Raw genomic sequence first — 16,608 nt, forward strand, 5'->3', positions numbered from 1 at the left:
TAATGTCCAGACCCTGGGAATCCTGAAAGGAAGAGAGGAATGGAGATAGGGGCCTCTCCCCTCTAATGAGCCCTTTAGAAGGGCCCCGACCGGTTTGGGGAGCTGGGCAAGGGGAGAGGGGTGCCCTGAGCTGAGTCAGAGACCCGCCCAGAGACAGCGGGAAGGATGTTCCCCCCACCACCACTTTGCTATGGGTGGAGGGCAGAGGTTAAAGGTCTCAGCCAGACCCTTTCCTCTCTGGGCAAAAACAGGAAAATAACTGGTATGTGAGAAAGGATCACTAGATATCAGGAGCTATGTGTATAAAGTATAAACATTTTACACGCATTAATTTATTTCATCCTTACAGCGGCCTACAGTAGAGAAAGGGATTACTATCTCCATTTTATAGTTAGGAAACTGAGGCTGAGGGGGACAAGTGTCCGCAAAGTCTACACATGTTAATGTTAACACCATATTTGTTCTCTCGAAAGTCCATGGTCTTTACCATTAGGCATCCTGTCACTCAAGCCAGGAGGTGCCTCAGAGCTCATTTCAAATGATAGTAACAGTAATAGTGAACATTGATAGGAAGTCTGCTGTGCAGGCAGTGTACCAAGTACTTCATACATATGGACTCATTGGATCATCACAACACCCTATCATTATTACTATTATTCCCATTTTACAAATGAGGAAACTGAGGCTTGGAGCAGTGAAGTACCTTATTCTGGGTCTCATGGGGCAAGTAGTTTAACTTAAGACTGTTCTAATCCAAGGAGCTGAGGAACCCTGCCCCAGATATCTCTTTGCTTCTATCTTATGAGTTACCAAATCTCCTTCCAGGCTCCCAGGACCTTTACACGGCCTTGCTCCCTGGCCTATCCAGGGACCACAACTAACCACAGGCATCTCAGCCCAGAAACCCATTGGGTCCCCCAGAAAACAGAAGTCAGATTCAGAGGGAAAAAATATATATATATTTTTTATTTAAGAAGCTTGAGAGTCTGGTAAGGGAGGGGAAGATAAGAGAGGCTCTGGTGATGGTACTGTGCCCCTCACCCCACCTAGTGCATTATTAACTGGATATGAGCACCTGAGAGTCAGGAAGCGGGTGTCTGGATCCCACAGCGCATGTTAGCTGGAACCGCAAAGTCTGAAAGGAAGAAGCTAAGGGTGAAACCAAGGGGCCCAGGCAGACCCTCCCGCTCTCTCTATGCCCCCACTGGGGACCCAGAAATCCTCATAGTCCTTCTTTGGGAAACTAGAGTTCTGGCCCTGAGGCCCCTCCATCCCTCACACCCAGGAGTCCAGATCCCCAGCACCTTCTCCCTCAGACCCAGGAATCCAGACCTCAGCACCCTCCTCCCCCTCAACTGCTCACCTATCTGCTGAGGTTTGGGCAAGTTCAGTTTGCTCATGACCTTGACAAACTCCTCACAGCTGAGGGTGAGCCGAGGGTTTAGAGTCCGCTCCTCCTCCACAGTGGATACTGTGAGTCCTAGTGGCCAAGAGAGGGGGAGGAATGTTGAGCCGTCCAGTGCCTTGGGCCTCCCAGAACTACATTTCCCAGGAGGCCTCAGGGTGCCTTTCTGGCTCAGGACTAACAGATTGCTTTCCCTCCTCAACGGGCACTATGGGAAATGTAGTTTCCCACAGTTCCCTAAGTTCTATAAGGAAGTCCCAGGAAAGCCTATGCCTTCTAGATTCTAGACATCATAGTTTCTACATCCACACTCAGTACACCTAAGCACTTGATCTTTTTGGCCAGAGGAGTTCCTGGGAATTGTAGTCTGCAAGCCACAGCAGTTTGGTGCTCCCTCTCAAATAGTAAGTTATGTAAATCCCACACCTCCTCCAGGAAGCCCTCACCATGGTAATCATGAGCAGGGTAGATCAGACAGTCTCCTGGAAGTGTGAAGATCTTTTCATGAACTGAGTGGTACAAGGTCTTAGCACAGCCTGGGGAGGGAAAACTCAGAGGTCAGTGGAGCAACAGGATGAGAGGAACTCCCAAATCCCTTCCCTTCAGGAAAAGGAGAGGATAAAAATCACTGTAGCTAAACCGTCTCCCTCATTTTCTGCCAGTAGTCCTTTGACTGGGTAGAGAAGGAGAGGGAAGGGCATTCTAGGCAGGTGGAACAGCATATGCAAAGAATTGGGAAATGGTGAGAATCCAGCATGACTGTAAACAAGGTTAGGATATGACCCTGAAGCACCGAATTCCCTCACTCTGGGGATGCCAAGAAAGGATTCTGGGCAGGGAAAGTGGATGGGAAGATAAGAAACTGAAGACATTAGGCCAAAGCGGAGGACAGAGCCATGGTTCTGACAAGAAGCGCTGAGTCCTAAGTTGGGACAGGGACAAACCTCTCTGGAACGTTCTGCCACCTTTCCTTTCAGCCTAAATCTTTCGATCTCATGACTGTGTTGGGGATGGATAAATGGAAGATTAGGAGCCTCAGAGAGAAAAAGATAGAGACCAAGATGGAGAGATAAGGAAAGAGGAAGAAAGAGGCAGCCTGGGGATCTGTGGCTCTGTCTCTTCTCTCTCGTCCAGCCTTGCTGGCCTCCTGCAAGGCAGCTAAATCCTCCCAATCTAGTGTCCACCTCACATTCACACACATACTCAAATCTCATACGCTGATATTGTGAAAGTAAACACCCTTCCCGCAGCGAAACCCCTTAATCTAATTGCCCCCAGCAGCTAAACCCCAAATGTAACACCACCTCCTAGCAATTAAACCACTGAATCTAGCAACCTTCTAGCAGCTAAATTGCCAAATCTAACTTCCCCCAGCAGCTAAACCCCTGAATCAAACTCCACACCCCTCCCTGCACCAGCTAAACCCCTTATGGGGGGTTAAAAATATGCCCATGAACACTTTGAAACTCTTCTCTTGAAAATGTGACACATAATTCCCCTTGCCTTGACTTAGTGGTCTGGACTAAGTGACTTGCATCTAATAAATAGGATATGGCAGAACTAACAGAGTTTAACTTCTGAGATAAGCTCATTAAAAAAAAAAAAATTAGGTCTTCTGTCTGCCTGTCTCTCTGAAGGTTCCCTCTGGGACAATCCAGCTGCCATGTCATGAAGACACTCAAGCAGCCCTGCATTGTGAGGAACTGAGGCCTCCTGCCAACAACCAGCGTCAGTGAGCCACCTTGGAAGTGGATCCTCCAGCCCCAGTCGAGCCTTCAGTCAGCCCTGGCCAGCAGCTTGGTTGCAACCTCACACGAGACCCTGAGCAAGAACCATCCAGTTAAGCTTCTCCCAGAGTCCTAACTCTCAAAACCTGTGTGAGAGGATGTTAATCATTGTTTTAAGCCACTAAGTTCTGGGGTGATTTGCTTTACAGCAATAGATAACTAACACACACTCTTGACTCTAACTGTCCCCCAACCACTAACCTCTGAACCCAACTCTCCTCCACTCCGGCAGTAAACTCCTTGAATCTAATCCTGACCCCCTAAAAGTCTAACATTCATCCATTCATTCTTGCAACTGACACATAAAACCCTGGCACCCACATAACCATACTAAGATCTCGGGCTGGGGAAAGGGGCCTGTGACCTTGCTGGAAGTCTGTCCGCCCACACCCTCGGATAAGCAGGGTGTCTCCAGTGAAGGCCATGCTGTGGTCATCCAAGACGAAGGTGACACAGCCTGGGGTGTGGCCCGGGCTGGCCCGGGTCTCCAAGGCCTGGAAGAGAAGGAGAGTACAAAGAGTCACTAATAAGGCTGTGGCTTTACTCTCATGGTGAAACTGGCCTCAGAAGCCCCCCACCCCATCCCATCCCAGGGTCACATCTAATAACCTCTTTTTGATTAAAAAAATACTGAAGTTAGATCCCGGACTTAAACCTCACTCCAGAGTAAACTCCCCCAAAATTAAAAACTTAAAGCAAGAAAATAAAATCATAAAACAGTGACAACAACAAAAATACAAATAAATATATGATCTCTGGTTAGAGAAGAACATCCATCCCAAAAGTCATAAATCATTAAGGGAAAGATCAATGGTTTGAATTTAAATACATTTGATGTTTCTGAATGGCAACATCATAAACAAAATTTAAAGGGAATCAACATGGTGGCCAAATATATTTGTAACACAAACACACCACATAGTAGTCAGTGCACTTTATGTACAAACAGATCTTATAAATCAGTAAGAAAAAGATGAGCACACTAATATAAATATGGAATACTAAACAGTCATTTCAAATTGTCAATGAAATAAAATTCGATGATGCTATACACAAACATTTAATGGCAGGAAAAGATATTTACTATCCCGTAAGTGCAAAAAACAGGTTACAAAGCAACTTATACAATGTCATCTCTTAAAAAAAATTTTACTCATTAACTCAAAATATTTTTTTTCTTTAGGCTTTTCCTGTATCATCTTATTTTTTACAGTAAACATGTCATTTTATTTATTTATGTATTTTTAAAACACGTCATTTTATAATAAAAAATAAAACACAAAATTCACGATAAATGAAAGATCTAAACATAGAAAACCCAAAAAATTCTAGAAGGAAATATAGAAGAATATATATATTTATAAATACATATATATTTATATATATAAAATCTTGAGGTAGAAATGGTTTTTCTAAGCATGATAGGAAATTCAGAGGCCACAAGGAAAAACAGGAACAGATGTGACCACATAGTTTAACTTCATTACAGAAAAAGACAAAAATCAGAGTGACAAGACGAAAAAACTCAAGAGACAACATTAGCACATGTATAAGAGAGTATTAAAAAGTGTGAATAGTCATAATATATAAACAGCCCCTAAGTATCAATAAGAACCCCCAAAGAAAAATGGGCAAAAGAAAAAACCAGGCAATTCATGGTAGAGGGAACAAATAGTCAAAAAACATCTGATAAGATGTTTGATCTTCCTTAAAAGAAAGGAAGGGAAGGAGATATCTAAAAGCCCTATTTTTCACCTAACAGATTGGCAGTTGTCAGAGTTGCTTAGGGTGCTTGAGGCAAACCCTTTCATCCCCTGGGATGTGAGTACAACTCAGTATAGCCATTTTAGAGGACAGCTTAGCAGCGTCTAGCAACATCGTAAATGCACATACTTCCTGACCCCTCAAAGTCACTTCTAAGACTCTGGGGGACACGGGTTCGAGCCCTGGTCTGGAAAAATTCCCACATGCCATGGAGCAACTAAGCCTGTGTGCCATAACTACTGAGCCTGTGCTCTGGAGGCCGCGAGCCACAACTACTGAGCCCGCGTGCCACAACTACTGAAGCCCACGTCTAGAGCCTGTGCTCCACAATAAGAGAAGCCACCGCAGTGAGAAGCCCGCGCTCCACAACGAAGAGCAGCCCCCGCTGGCCGCAACTAGAGAAAGCCCCGTGCAGCAGCAACAAAGACCCAATGCAGCCATAAATAAATAAATAATAAATAAATTTATATATATATAAAAAAAGACTCTGCGGTTAAGAACCCCTGACACATGAACACAAAAACACCATCCAGGGAATCCCGATTATCTAAATTCCCATGCTCAGTTCAGGGAAGCAACTGTCAGAAAAATCTAACAATCACTTAAAAGATTAGTTCCCACTCACATATCACTCCTCCTCTCTTAATAGAGGCCTCTCCCACCAATTAGCATCCTCATCCAGGTCAGTCATCTGCTAATTGTTGAAGGACACCATGTGCAGACTCTGTTTCGACACCCAGTATCCATTCTAACCTTCCCCACTCACAGATCTCCAATTTGGTCTGGGGCATCAGTGTGCCCCGCCGAGCACTTTCCCAGCCTCCCTGACAGCTTGGGTGGCCTCTGGCACAGTCCTCTGGCCAATGAGATCTCGATAAGTCTCCTGAGGATTTCTGGGAAAGCTTTTCCCTTCCTGATAAAAGGGACTGGCACCTGCCCTTTCCACTTCATCTGGCTCTGAACACAAGGTGTGATGGCTGGAGCTGCAGCAGCCATCTTGCAACCATGAAGAAAAAAAAAGCCAAGAGAATCCCACAAATGATGGTGCTGCCAAATCGAAGAGAATAGCTACATTCTTCCAAATTTCCTGTTATAGGAGAAAAATAAACTATTTATTTAAGCCACTGTATGGGTTTTTCCGTTACTTTCTGCCAAACACCTTCCTAGCTCATCTACAATAGAAATATATGGGCAATGCAAAACAAGTGCAAAGCAAAATCACAAATCTTGCAAAATCTTGTGGGAAAAATCACATCCCCTGGCCCCCAAAATTAACATTACCTTTTTGTAGTAGAGGGATGATCTTTCACTTTTTATTTTGTATGTTTCCATACTCTCTGAATTTTTTTTTTTTTTAAACAAAAAGCATGGGAGTCTTTTGAACTAAAAAGGGGGATGGATATTCAGGAGTAATGTTCAAAATATTTAACCATAGTTATGGCATGGGTATTGGCCAATCAGAAGGACGTCAGTTGTAAACAACCAGTAGTTAGAGTATATACAGTTGACCTTTGAGTAACACAGGTTTGAACTGTGCAAGTCGACATATAGACAGATTTTTTTCAGTAGTAAATACTACTGTACTACACGATCTGGTTTGGTGAATCTGTGGATGCAGAGGAACCACAGACAGAAGGACCAACTGGAAGATATACCGCAATTTTTATTTATTTTTTGGTAGTATGTGGGCCTCTCACTGTTGTGGCCTCTCCCATTGCGGAGCACAGGCTCCGGACACGCAGGCTCAGCAGCCATGGCTCACAGGCCCAGCCGCTCTGCGGCATATGGGATCTTCCCGGACTGGGGCACGAACCCCCGTCCCCTGCAGCGGCAGGCGGACTCTCAACCACTGTGCCACCAGGGAAGCCCAATATACCCCAATTTTTGAATGTGGGGAGGGTCAGTGCCCCTAACTTCCTAGGTTGTTCAAGGGTCAATGGTATATGGTATATATAATTGTCTTATGTGTATAAATTGAACAAAATTTTAATATCAATTGAACACAATCCAGCTTGCCACATAGATCAAGATCCCCTAGGCCCTTAGTGACTGAGTCTGTGTCTCAAGTGGCTTTGCTGATATCAGCTTCCCTGTTTATCTTTCCCTTCTCTAGAATATCTAGAATTTACCCTCTTTCAACCCCCATAATCCTGCCCATCTCAGGCCTCTCCTGCTTGGGCCAACTGACAGCCTCCTCCCTGGCCTACCAGCCTCTAATCCACCTCCTACATGACCCTGAGGGGGGGTTTTCTATCACCCAGATCCAATTTTGTCCCTCTCTGCTCAAAACCCTTCCCCAGCTTCCACTGCCCCCGGGGCAGAGTTCCAGCTCCTCAGCCCCTGCTCTGGCGCCTGCTCACTTTTCTAGCCCCATGTCCTATAACATCCTCCTTTCCCCAGCTACTCTGAACCCCAGAGTCATTTCCAGAAAATAGCACACTTCTCCACACCTCTTTGCCCCAGCAATTTCCTCTTCTCCCATCAGTCCGATCTACCTACTCTTTAGAAGCCTGGCATTGATTACCCTTTTTCCTGTACCAGGCTCCCTTCTAAGCACTTTACATGACTGAACTCATTCAGGCCACACACATCCTTATGAGGTAAGTACCACTCCTGTCCCCATTCTACAGATGAGGAAACTGAGGCACAGGATGAGAATGAACAAACTATAACTATATGCGACAATATGGATGACTCTCACAGACGTAACCATGAGCAAAAAGAAAAAAGTGGGCTAGACATAAAGAGTGGAGTGGGGAGGAGTGAGATAAAGTGGGAAATCCCAGTGTGCCTGGTACACAGGAAGGGTAAGTGGTATTTCATGCAGCTGAGGTTTCAGTGCTGAATCCAGATGTAAAATATTTCTCTCTTGGTGAGGGCACATGGATTAGTGGTTAGGAGCAGTCTCTGGAGCCGGGTGACATGGGTTCTAATTTTGGCTCTGCTATTGCTAGCTGTGTGACCTTGGGCAAGTTACTTCACCTCTCTGGGCTTCTCTGCTCATTTGTAAAATGGGCATAATAATTGTCCCCACTTCATAGGGCTATTATAAAGATTAAATTATTTCATGTATGTAAAGCATTTTAAAAATGCCCAGGGAATTCCCTGGAGGTCCAGTGGTTAGGACTCCAAGCTCTCACTGCCGTAGGCCCAGGTTCGATCCGTGGTCAGGGAACTAAGATCCCATGAGCTGCGTGATGCGGCCAAAAAAAAAAAAAAAAAAAAGCCCAACACAATAATTCCTATATTATAAAAATAATAATGTTTTAAAATTCTAAAAACACTGATCTCGTGGAACCACCAGGTCTCCTGGGTTCAATTCCTCGCTCAGCCACTTTCTCAGTATAACTTTTGGGCAAGTCACTTTCCCTCTCTGCACCCCCTTCTCTGTAAAATGGGGAAAATGTTTCTGATCTCACTACGTGGTTAGGAAGGTTTAATGAGATCTATCTGTCAGAAAAGACACAGTGGAGGCTCAAGAACCAGGTTCAGCCATAGCAATGTTTTTTTTTTGTTTTTTTTTTGTTTTTTTTGAAGTGGGCCTCTCACTGTTGTGGCCTCTCCCGTTGTGCAGCACAGGCTCCGGACGCGCAGGCTCAGCGGCCATGGCTCACGGGCCCAGCCGCTCCGCAGCATGTGGGATCTTCCCGGACCGGGGCACGAACCTGTGTCCCCTGCATCGGCAGGCGGACTCTCAACCACTGCGCCACCAGGGAAGCCCCATAGCAATGTTTTGTCTGGACTGCTCGGTAGTTATTAAAAGTCTGAATTTGTTCTTTACCCTTAACATTTGGAAGATTTTTAAAAAATGTCTATTTGCAGCTTCTAATTAAAAAAAAAAAAAAAAAGGCTTTAAAGTAGACAGACTACATTCCCAAGCATGAATAATCAACTTGAATTATGTAGTGAGTGTCCTCCATAAATGGGGCACACACCCCAACACTAGCCACGGGTCCCACCTCTCCCTGCTCCCAGGAAGTGATATTTGATTCTGAAAATTGTGTGAGATACATGCTGAGAAAATGCACTTTCTCACAATGCTAAGTGAGAAACAAAACACTCAGTATTTCTTAACTATTATTAAGTTATTTATTATTATTATCATCCAATACAGAAATATCTGCAATCTACTTCAGCTAACAGCAAAGAGAAGTTTTCAAAGAACAAGTTAAGTAACACCAGGAGGAAACAACCAGACACATCCAGAAAGTGGGATATTCTGCAAGACAACAGGCTGGGAGCTTCAAAAGTCAATGTCATGGGGCAGAAAGGGTCTGAAACTGTTCTAGATTAAAAGAGACTAAATAGACCTAACAGCCAAATGCCATGTGTGAACCTCCATCGGGTCCTGGCTCATATAAGCAGCTGTAAAAATGATTCCTAAGCACCTGGAGAAATTTGAACATGGGCTGGATTTCAGAACAATTTAAGAATTATTGTCTATGTCGTTAGATGTGACAAAGATTTTGTAAAAAGAATGGTTCTCCAAGTGGTGTAGTCGAGGGAACCCTGAGGGTCTGCAAGATCAGAACTATTTTCATAATAGTGTGAAGAGGTCTTTTGCCCTTTCTCACTCTCATTCTCCCCTGAGAGTTCAGTGCAGTTTTCCCAGAAGCTCCATGACTTGTGATGATGTCATCACTCTGACAGCTGATGGAATGTGTGCTTGTGCATTCTTGTGTTTTAAAACAAGTCTCACAGGAATAAAGACACAGACCTACTAGAGAATGGACTTGGGGATATGGGGAGGGGGAAGGGTAAGCTGTGACAAAGCTAGAGAGAGGCATGGACATATATACACTACCAAACGTAAGGTAGATAGCTAGTGGGAAGCAGCCGCATAGCACAGGGAGATCAGCTCGGTGCTTTGTGACTGACTGGAGGGGTGGGATAGGGAGGGGGAGAGGGAGGGAGACGCAAGAGGGAAGAGATATGGGAACATATGTGTATGTATAACTGATTCACTTTGTTATAAAGCAAAAACTAACACACCATTGTAAAGCAATTATACTCCAATAAAGATGTAAAAAAATAAATTAATAAAAAATAAAAAAAGTCTCAGTTTCAACTTCTGATACAGTAAATATGTTTTGCATATCTAAATACTTATTTTTTATTTCTTTTTTTTTTAGCCTCACCGCGCAGCTTGTGGGATCTTAGTTCCCTGACCAGGGATTGAACCCAGGCCCTCCACAGTGAAAGCACAGAGTCCTAACCACTGGATCACCAGGGAATTTCCCATTTCTTTTTAAAATTGAGATATAATTGACATGTAACTAATACAGTAAATATTCCTTGATAGAACCCAGGTAAACAAAAGCTTTTTAGGGCCCTCCATAATGTTTAAGAGGGTTAAGGAATCCTGGGGACCTGGGATTAGTATCTTGAGCAGCACCCCCTCTATATCGCTGTATTTAACAGGCAACACTAACTTTTGGAATCCGCCAACCCTCTTGGGAGTTAGAATGTTCGAATCTCAATCATTGCTTATTAAAACAGTAAATCTATTCTACAGTGAAACCGTACAAATTTGGCTCACTGTGAATATAAAATGTAAAACCAGTTCAAAAAGATGTTTGGGGCTTCCTTGGTGGTACAGTGGTTAAGCATCCGCCTGCCAATGCAGGGGACACGGGTTTGAGCCCTGGTCCGGGAAGATCCACATGCCGCGGAGCAACTAAGCCCGTGCGCCGCAACTACTGAGCCTGTGCTCTAGAGCCCGCGAGCCACAACTACTGAGCCCACACGCCACAACTACTGAAGCCCACGTGCCTAGAGCCTGTGCTCCGCAACAAGAGAAGCCACTGCAATGAGAAGCCCGTGCACCGCAATGCAGAGTAGCCCTCGCTCGCCGCAACTAGAGAAAGCCCGCGCCCAGCAACGAAGACCCAACACAGCCAAAAATAAATAAATAAAATAAATAAATTTGTATATTAAAAAAAAAAAAAGCTGTGTGGCAGTTTCTGCTAAAGTTAAATATGTGTCAGTTCTAAGACTCAGCAAGCCCACTCCCTGGAATTGAGGGTAATGTCCACCAAGAGATTTGTACAAGAATCTTCAGAGTAGCATTATTCACAATAGCCCCAAACTAGAATCAACCATCAAAAGGAGAATGGATATAAATTGTCATCAATTCACACAGTGAAATGCTCTACGTCAGGGGTTGGCAAACTATGGTCGGTGCACCAAATTTGGCCTGCCATCTGCTTTTATAAGAATGACATTTCATGCCACATGAAAATTATTAAAATTCAATTTTCAGTGGCCATAAATAAAGTTTTACTGGAGCCCAGCCATGCTTATTCATGCATTCATTGTCTGTAGATGATTTCACACCAATAGGAAAATTAAGTAGTTACAACAGGGACCATATGGCCTGCAAAACTGAAAATATTTACCATCTGGTCCTTTACAGAAAAAGTTGGCCAACCACTGCTATACAGCAAAAAAGGAAAGAACTACAATTATATACAATAGTAGGTAGAGTGAAAGAAGCGGACATAAGAGTACACACTGGTTTCTGTTTATAAGGTCCAGAACAGGCAGAACTAATCTATGATTAAGTAAGTCAGAAGAATGGTCCCTTGGTAGGGCTGTCAATGGCCAGGAAGAGGGACAAGGAAGACTTCTGGGGCGATGGGCATGTTCTGGATCTCGATCTGGGCAGTGGATACTCAAGTATAGACATATGTTAAAATTTACAAAGCTGTACATGTGTAATATGTGCCCCTTTTACTGTATAATATGCATGTTACAATTCAAATTTTTTAAGTGGGAGGAGGAAAATGAGAAGGAAAAAAAGTGCCCATCTCCAAAGGTTTATAAAGAACTCGGAGGAAAACCAAACAAAATGCTGAACAATCATAAAGACAGATAATACAAGTGGTAACAAGGATGTAGAGGGACTGGAACCCTCACACAACTGGTTATGGGAACATAAAATAGTATAGCCACTTTGGATAACAGGGTTTTTTTTGTTTTTGTTTTTGTTTTTGTTTTGCGGTACGCGGGCCTCTCACTGTTGTGGCCTCTCCCGTTGCGGAGCACAGGCTCCGGACGCGCAGGCTCAGCGGCCATGGCTCACGGGCCCGGCTGCTCCGCGGCATGTGGGATCTTCCCGGACCGGGGCACGAACCCGCGTCCCCTGCATCGGCAGGAGGACTCTCAACAACTGCGCCACCAGGGAAGCCCCCGGATAACAGTTTTTGATAGCAGTTTGGCAGTTCCTCAAATTGTTAAACAGAGTTCATATGATCCAGTAATTCCATCCTAAGTATATACCCAAGAGAGATGAAAACATACATCCACACAAAAACTTGCACATGAATATTCATAGTGGCATAATTCATAAGAGCCAAAAGTGGAAGCAATTCAAATGTCCATCCACCGATGAATGAATAAATAAAATGTGATATATCCATACAACGGAATATTATTCAGCAATAAAAAGAAATGAAACACTGATACATGTTACAACATGGATGAACTTTGAAAACATTATGGTCAGCGGCAAAAGCCAGTCACAAAGGGCTTCCCTGGTGGCGCAGCGGTTGGGAGTCCGCCTACCGATGCAGGGGACATGTGTTCGTGCCCCGGTCCGGGAGGATCCCACGTGCTGCGGAGCGGCTGGGCCCGGGAGCCACGGTCGCTGAGCCTGTGCATCCGGAGCCTGTGCTCCGCAACGGGAGAGGCCGCAACAGTGAGAGGCCCGCGTACCGCAAAAAAAAAAAAAAAAAAAAAAAAAAGCCAGGCACAAAGACCACATATGATACCATATTTCTATGCAATGTACAGAATAGACAAATCTATAGAGACAGAAAGTAGTTTAGTGGTTAGTAGCCCACGTGCCCACGTGCTGCAACTACTGAAGCCCACGCACCTAGAGCCTGTGCTCCGCGACAAGAGAAGCCCCCGCTCGACGCCACAAGGGAAAGCCCACGCACAGCAACGAAGACCCAACGACCCAATGCAGCCAAAAATAAATAAATTTTAAAATAAATAAATAAATAACCCAAGCACTAAAGCTAAATCTTCCACAGCTAAGCCCTTCCATGTTGATTCATTGAAAACATCACTCATCCAGTTTAACAAAGGGCTCTTCTTGACACAAAACTCCAACCATTTCTAACACCTCTAAGGCTTCTCGACCCAAGAAATGCTTGTTAGCACCTGCTTATTATGTACAGTGTACCTAAATGTACAATGCATTTTCTTTTTTACCTGCTTCCAGAAAAAGGATTGAAATAAAGAGGCTGTAACTAGTGGAGCTAAACCCTCTGATCCCACCCACAGCCTTTATTTCCCCAAACCATCTGACTCAGTTTAACTGGCCTCGTTTAGTAAAACCCTCTAACTTGGAGGTCAAGTCCAAGTGACATTCTGTCCCCAAAGCCAGCCAAACTCTCTAAGTCTTTAGCAACTTTGATCAGGAAAAAGTCCTGCCAGCTGTTTCCCCTCCCTCTGAGGGCAACCCTAGCACCTCCTCACCCATCGTATTGCTCTGGGTTGAACTTCTGGCCAGAAACCTGCTGATTCTGCTTGGCACAAAGAAAGGAGAGGAGGTAGGAACCTTCAGACCTTTCCTGTGTGAGGCAATAGCAGGGCTGGGGTTAGGGTGAGGCAAGCAGGCTCCTATAGGGAGCAACATTTAAGGAGGCGCCCACTAGAAGGTGCCAGCCCTGCCTTTGCACCACCCTGAGAATGAGCGCCCCCTTAAATGTTGCACCCTGGATTCCTCTCTTGCCTCACCCTAGTCCCGGCTCTGGGCTCTGGGCAACTGCATGCGCCTTCCTCCAACAGTGGCTCTGGGAAGATAGAGCTGGGTCTCTCCCTCAGCCATGACCTTGTAATTCCAGCTCCCAGTCAAATTTTATGAGACTCCAGGCCAAAGGAGTTGCCCCAAGGTTATAGGAAACGCCATAGATGTTGTTGACTTAAGGGGATGGGCCAGAGACACACCTGCCCAGAGCCTCTTGGCTCAGTTTTTCACCTGGGTTTATGGAGCCCTTCTCCCTGAGACAGAAACTCAGGAGTCAGGAGTCCAGGCCCCCAAGCCCCTCTTCCCTTTAGTCCAAAAACTCCAGGCCACCACCCTCTCGGGGACCCAGCATCCAACTCACGAAGCGCCCGAAGCGGATGGGGTCTCCATCTTCAATGTGCATGTCAGCCTGGGCCCCACTAAGGCGGGAGATGACAGACTGGCAGCCGGGGAGTAGGGACCGGAGCAGCCCGGAGCCGGTAATGTGGTCCGCATGGCAGTGGGTATTCACTGGGAGAGAGAGGAGAGCCAGGTTCAGGAGGGCACAGAGAGGACGCAGGATTCCCAGCCCCCAGCCCCCTCCTCCCTCAGACCCAGGAGTCCCAGTCCTAGCTTCCCACTCCACGCTACAGTCCCGCGCCCTCAGGCCAGGAGCCCGGCCCCCAAACGGACCAGCATACAGCAGCTGTAGCCCCAGTTCCTTGACCAACTGGGCATCCCGATGCGCTGTCTCCAGAACCGGGTCGATCAGAATGGCCTCTCTGGACTCTCTGTCACCCAGGAGGTAAGTGTAGGTGCAGCTCTTGGGCTCAAACATCTGGAAAGGGGGTGGGGACAAGTGAGAGCACAGATTCAGAACCCCCCTTACTGTGGACCCAGGAGTCCAGGCCTCAACTCCATTCTCTTCCTAAGATCCAGAAGCAGAAGCCCCTGTCCCCCCCCTTTTTTTGTTTTTTACTTCATGGGTTTATATTTAATATAGTACTTCTCACCATGGAGATGTTACCCGTTAATATAAAATTTTTTTTGTTTTTGTTAAACATTAAATCTCTTCTCCATTTCAATGTCAATATAAAGTATTTTTTTACATTAAATCTTTTCTCCATTTCAACGTTAGGTACAACGAATACATTTTCTAAACTTTTTCCCCCACCAAGAGATAAGTTTTAATTTTTGACCAACTGTATTTAATATCTACGTACAATATTAACTTGGGAGATAACGAAACAAAAATCCATTAAAAATATGGAGAGTTAAAATAAATAAATAAATAAATAAAATAATAATAAACTGTCGTGAAAATCAAATGGAAAAAAAAAATATGGAGAAAAGACTCCTCAGTGTTGCAGAAGGCAGTGATTATAACTAAACAGTGGCAGTTTCCTAGGATTCTGGGCAAGAGTTTTCTTCTTCCTATTGAGAATTCTTAAACTATGAAATATTACTTTTGCAAAGTTCAGCCTTCTCACTTCTTTGACCTTCTTTCTAACTAGCAAATGCAAATTACAGATGGCATTTTTCAGTGCATTATTTGTTGTGAAGAAAACGTTTTGTTTTCCATTTAATATAGTATACCAATTTGTTCCTATTTATAGGGAAACCAAGACTATGAAACTACCCTATTTACTGTTTCTTGGGAACTTTCAGACACCAAAACTCAGTTCTGAACCTCAACAGCACAAAGGTTTTCAGGACAAGGTTTGATTCAGGAGGTCCTTCAAAGTCACATCTGTCCATTTCTCCTTCGTGCATATACCCCCAAACAAGCATAAATGCCTGTAATACTGAGAACGAGAGCGATTGCATCTCTGGCTTCTACTGCTTCAACAACAGGCAGCACCAAAAGCAATGAAAAGAGGACTGGGAACAGTTGTGTTGAAACTAAGATCATGATGTTGAGATCTTGAGGTGACTGGTTCTTAAAGGCTGAAGGTTTCAAAGAAAGCGGTATTTGTTTAATTCTATCAGTTCAGGATGCTGAGGCTTAAGAGGTTCCACGTGACAGCGCCTTCAAATTAGCAGCCATTACAGGAATCCCCCTGCCCGGAGTCAGGAGTCTGGGACCCCAGCACCTTACTCCGTCGGAACCAATGAGTCCCAACTTTCATCCATCCCCAAACCTGGGTCCCCGTCATCCTCTTCTGTAATGGAAGCAAGAGTTCAGACCGAAGCCCAGATCGGGGTCCCAGATCTGGGACCCAGATCACTCCCCTTTAAAGGACGCAAGAGTCTAGCCCTACACCCCTTTCCGCAAAGATCCAGGCGTCAGGGCCCGGGTATCTCTCCGGATTTAAAGGACCCAGGAGTTCCACCCCTACCGCCACCCAGGATCCAGTAATCTCGCTCCCCGGTCCAGCCACTGCGAACCTGACGTAGGAGGATGGGGGCTCCAGACTCGCTGTATTGACTGAGCTGCCGCCCAGCGACCCTCAGTGCAGACCCCGCCATAGCGCCCGAGGCTGGAGACGGAGCGGTGCCAGCGGAAACCGAGCGCACCCAAAGCTGAACCCCGGAGGGGCGGGGCGGGGGCATGGGCGGGGCCCGCCTTAAAGGGGCCACAAGTGCCTGGGGCCGAGGGAGGGGCGGAGCGGAGCGGAACCAGGCTGAGGACCGATGGGGAGACTTTAGAGACGGAGAAGACAGGAAGACCCAGAGGAACAAAGAACAATCACCTCACACCAGTCAGAATGGTCATCATCCAGAGGTCTACAAACAATGCTGGAGAGAGTGTGGAGAAAAGGGAACCCTCCTAAAGGCTGGTGGGAATGTAAACTGGTACAGTCACTATGGAGAACAGCAGGGAGGTTCCTTTAAAAACTAAAAGTAGGGCTTCCCTGGTGGCGCAGTGGTTGAGAGTCCGCCTGCCGATGCAGGGGACACGGGTTCGTGCCCTG

General features: G+C 45.5%; 2 protein-coding genes across 3 annotated transcripts; both read right to left on the reverse strand.

The window, feature by feature from the left end:
* Positions 1–949: 949 nt before the first annotated feature.
* ETHE1 (ETHE1 persulfide dioxygenase) lies at positions 950–16,211 on the reverse strand. Of its 2 annotated transcripts, XM_082862080.1 has the most exons (7): positions 16,082–16,211; positions 14,387–14,531; positions 14,076–14,224; positions 3,557–3,686; positions 1,852–1,941; positions 1,364–1,480; positions 950–1,135 (listed from the first exon to the last, which is right to left on the reverse strand). In XM_082862080.1, the coding sequence occupies exons 1-7, from the start codon at positions 16,160–16,162 to the stop codon at positions 1,083–1,085; spliced, it is 765 nt and encodes a 254-aa protein (XP_082718206.1). In that variant the 5' UTR covers positions 16,163–16,211; the 3' UTR covers positions 950–1,082. The 2 variants fall into 2 exon arrangements, with proteins under 2 accessions (XP_082718206.1, XP_082718207.1); XM_082862081.1 differs by lacking the exon at positions 1,364–1,480.
* On the reverse strand, positions 15,438–15,605 carry LOC309976559 (small integral membrane protein 30-like; the record flags this gene model as incomplete). The annotated part of the gene is made up of 1 exon (XM_082862212.1): positions 15,438–15,605. One exon carries the CDS (start codon positions 15,603–15,605, stop codon positions 15,438–15,440), a length of 168 nt encoding a protein of 55 aa, XP_082718338.1.
* Positions 16,212–16,608: the final 397 nt, after the last annotated feature.

Source organism: Leucopleurus acutus, assembly GCF_964270905.1.
Source record: "Leucopleurus acutus genome assembly, chromosome: 20".
Lineage (NCBI taxonomy): Eukaryota > Metazoa > Chordata > Mammalia > Artiodactyla > Delphinidae > Leucopleurus > Leucopleurus acutus.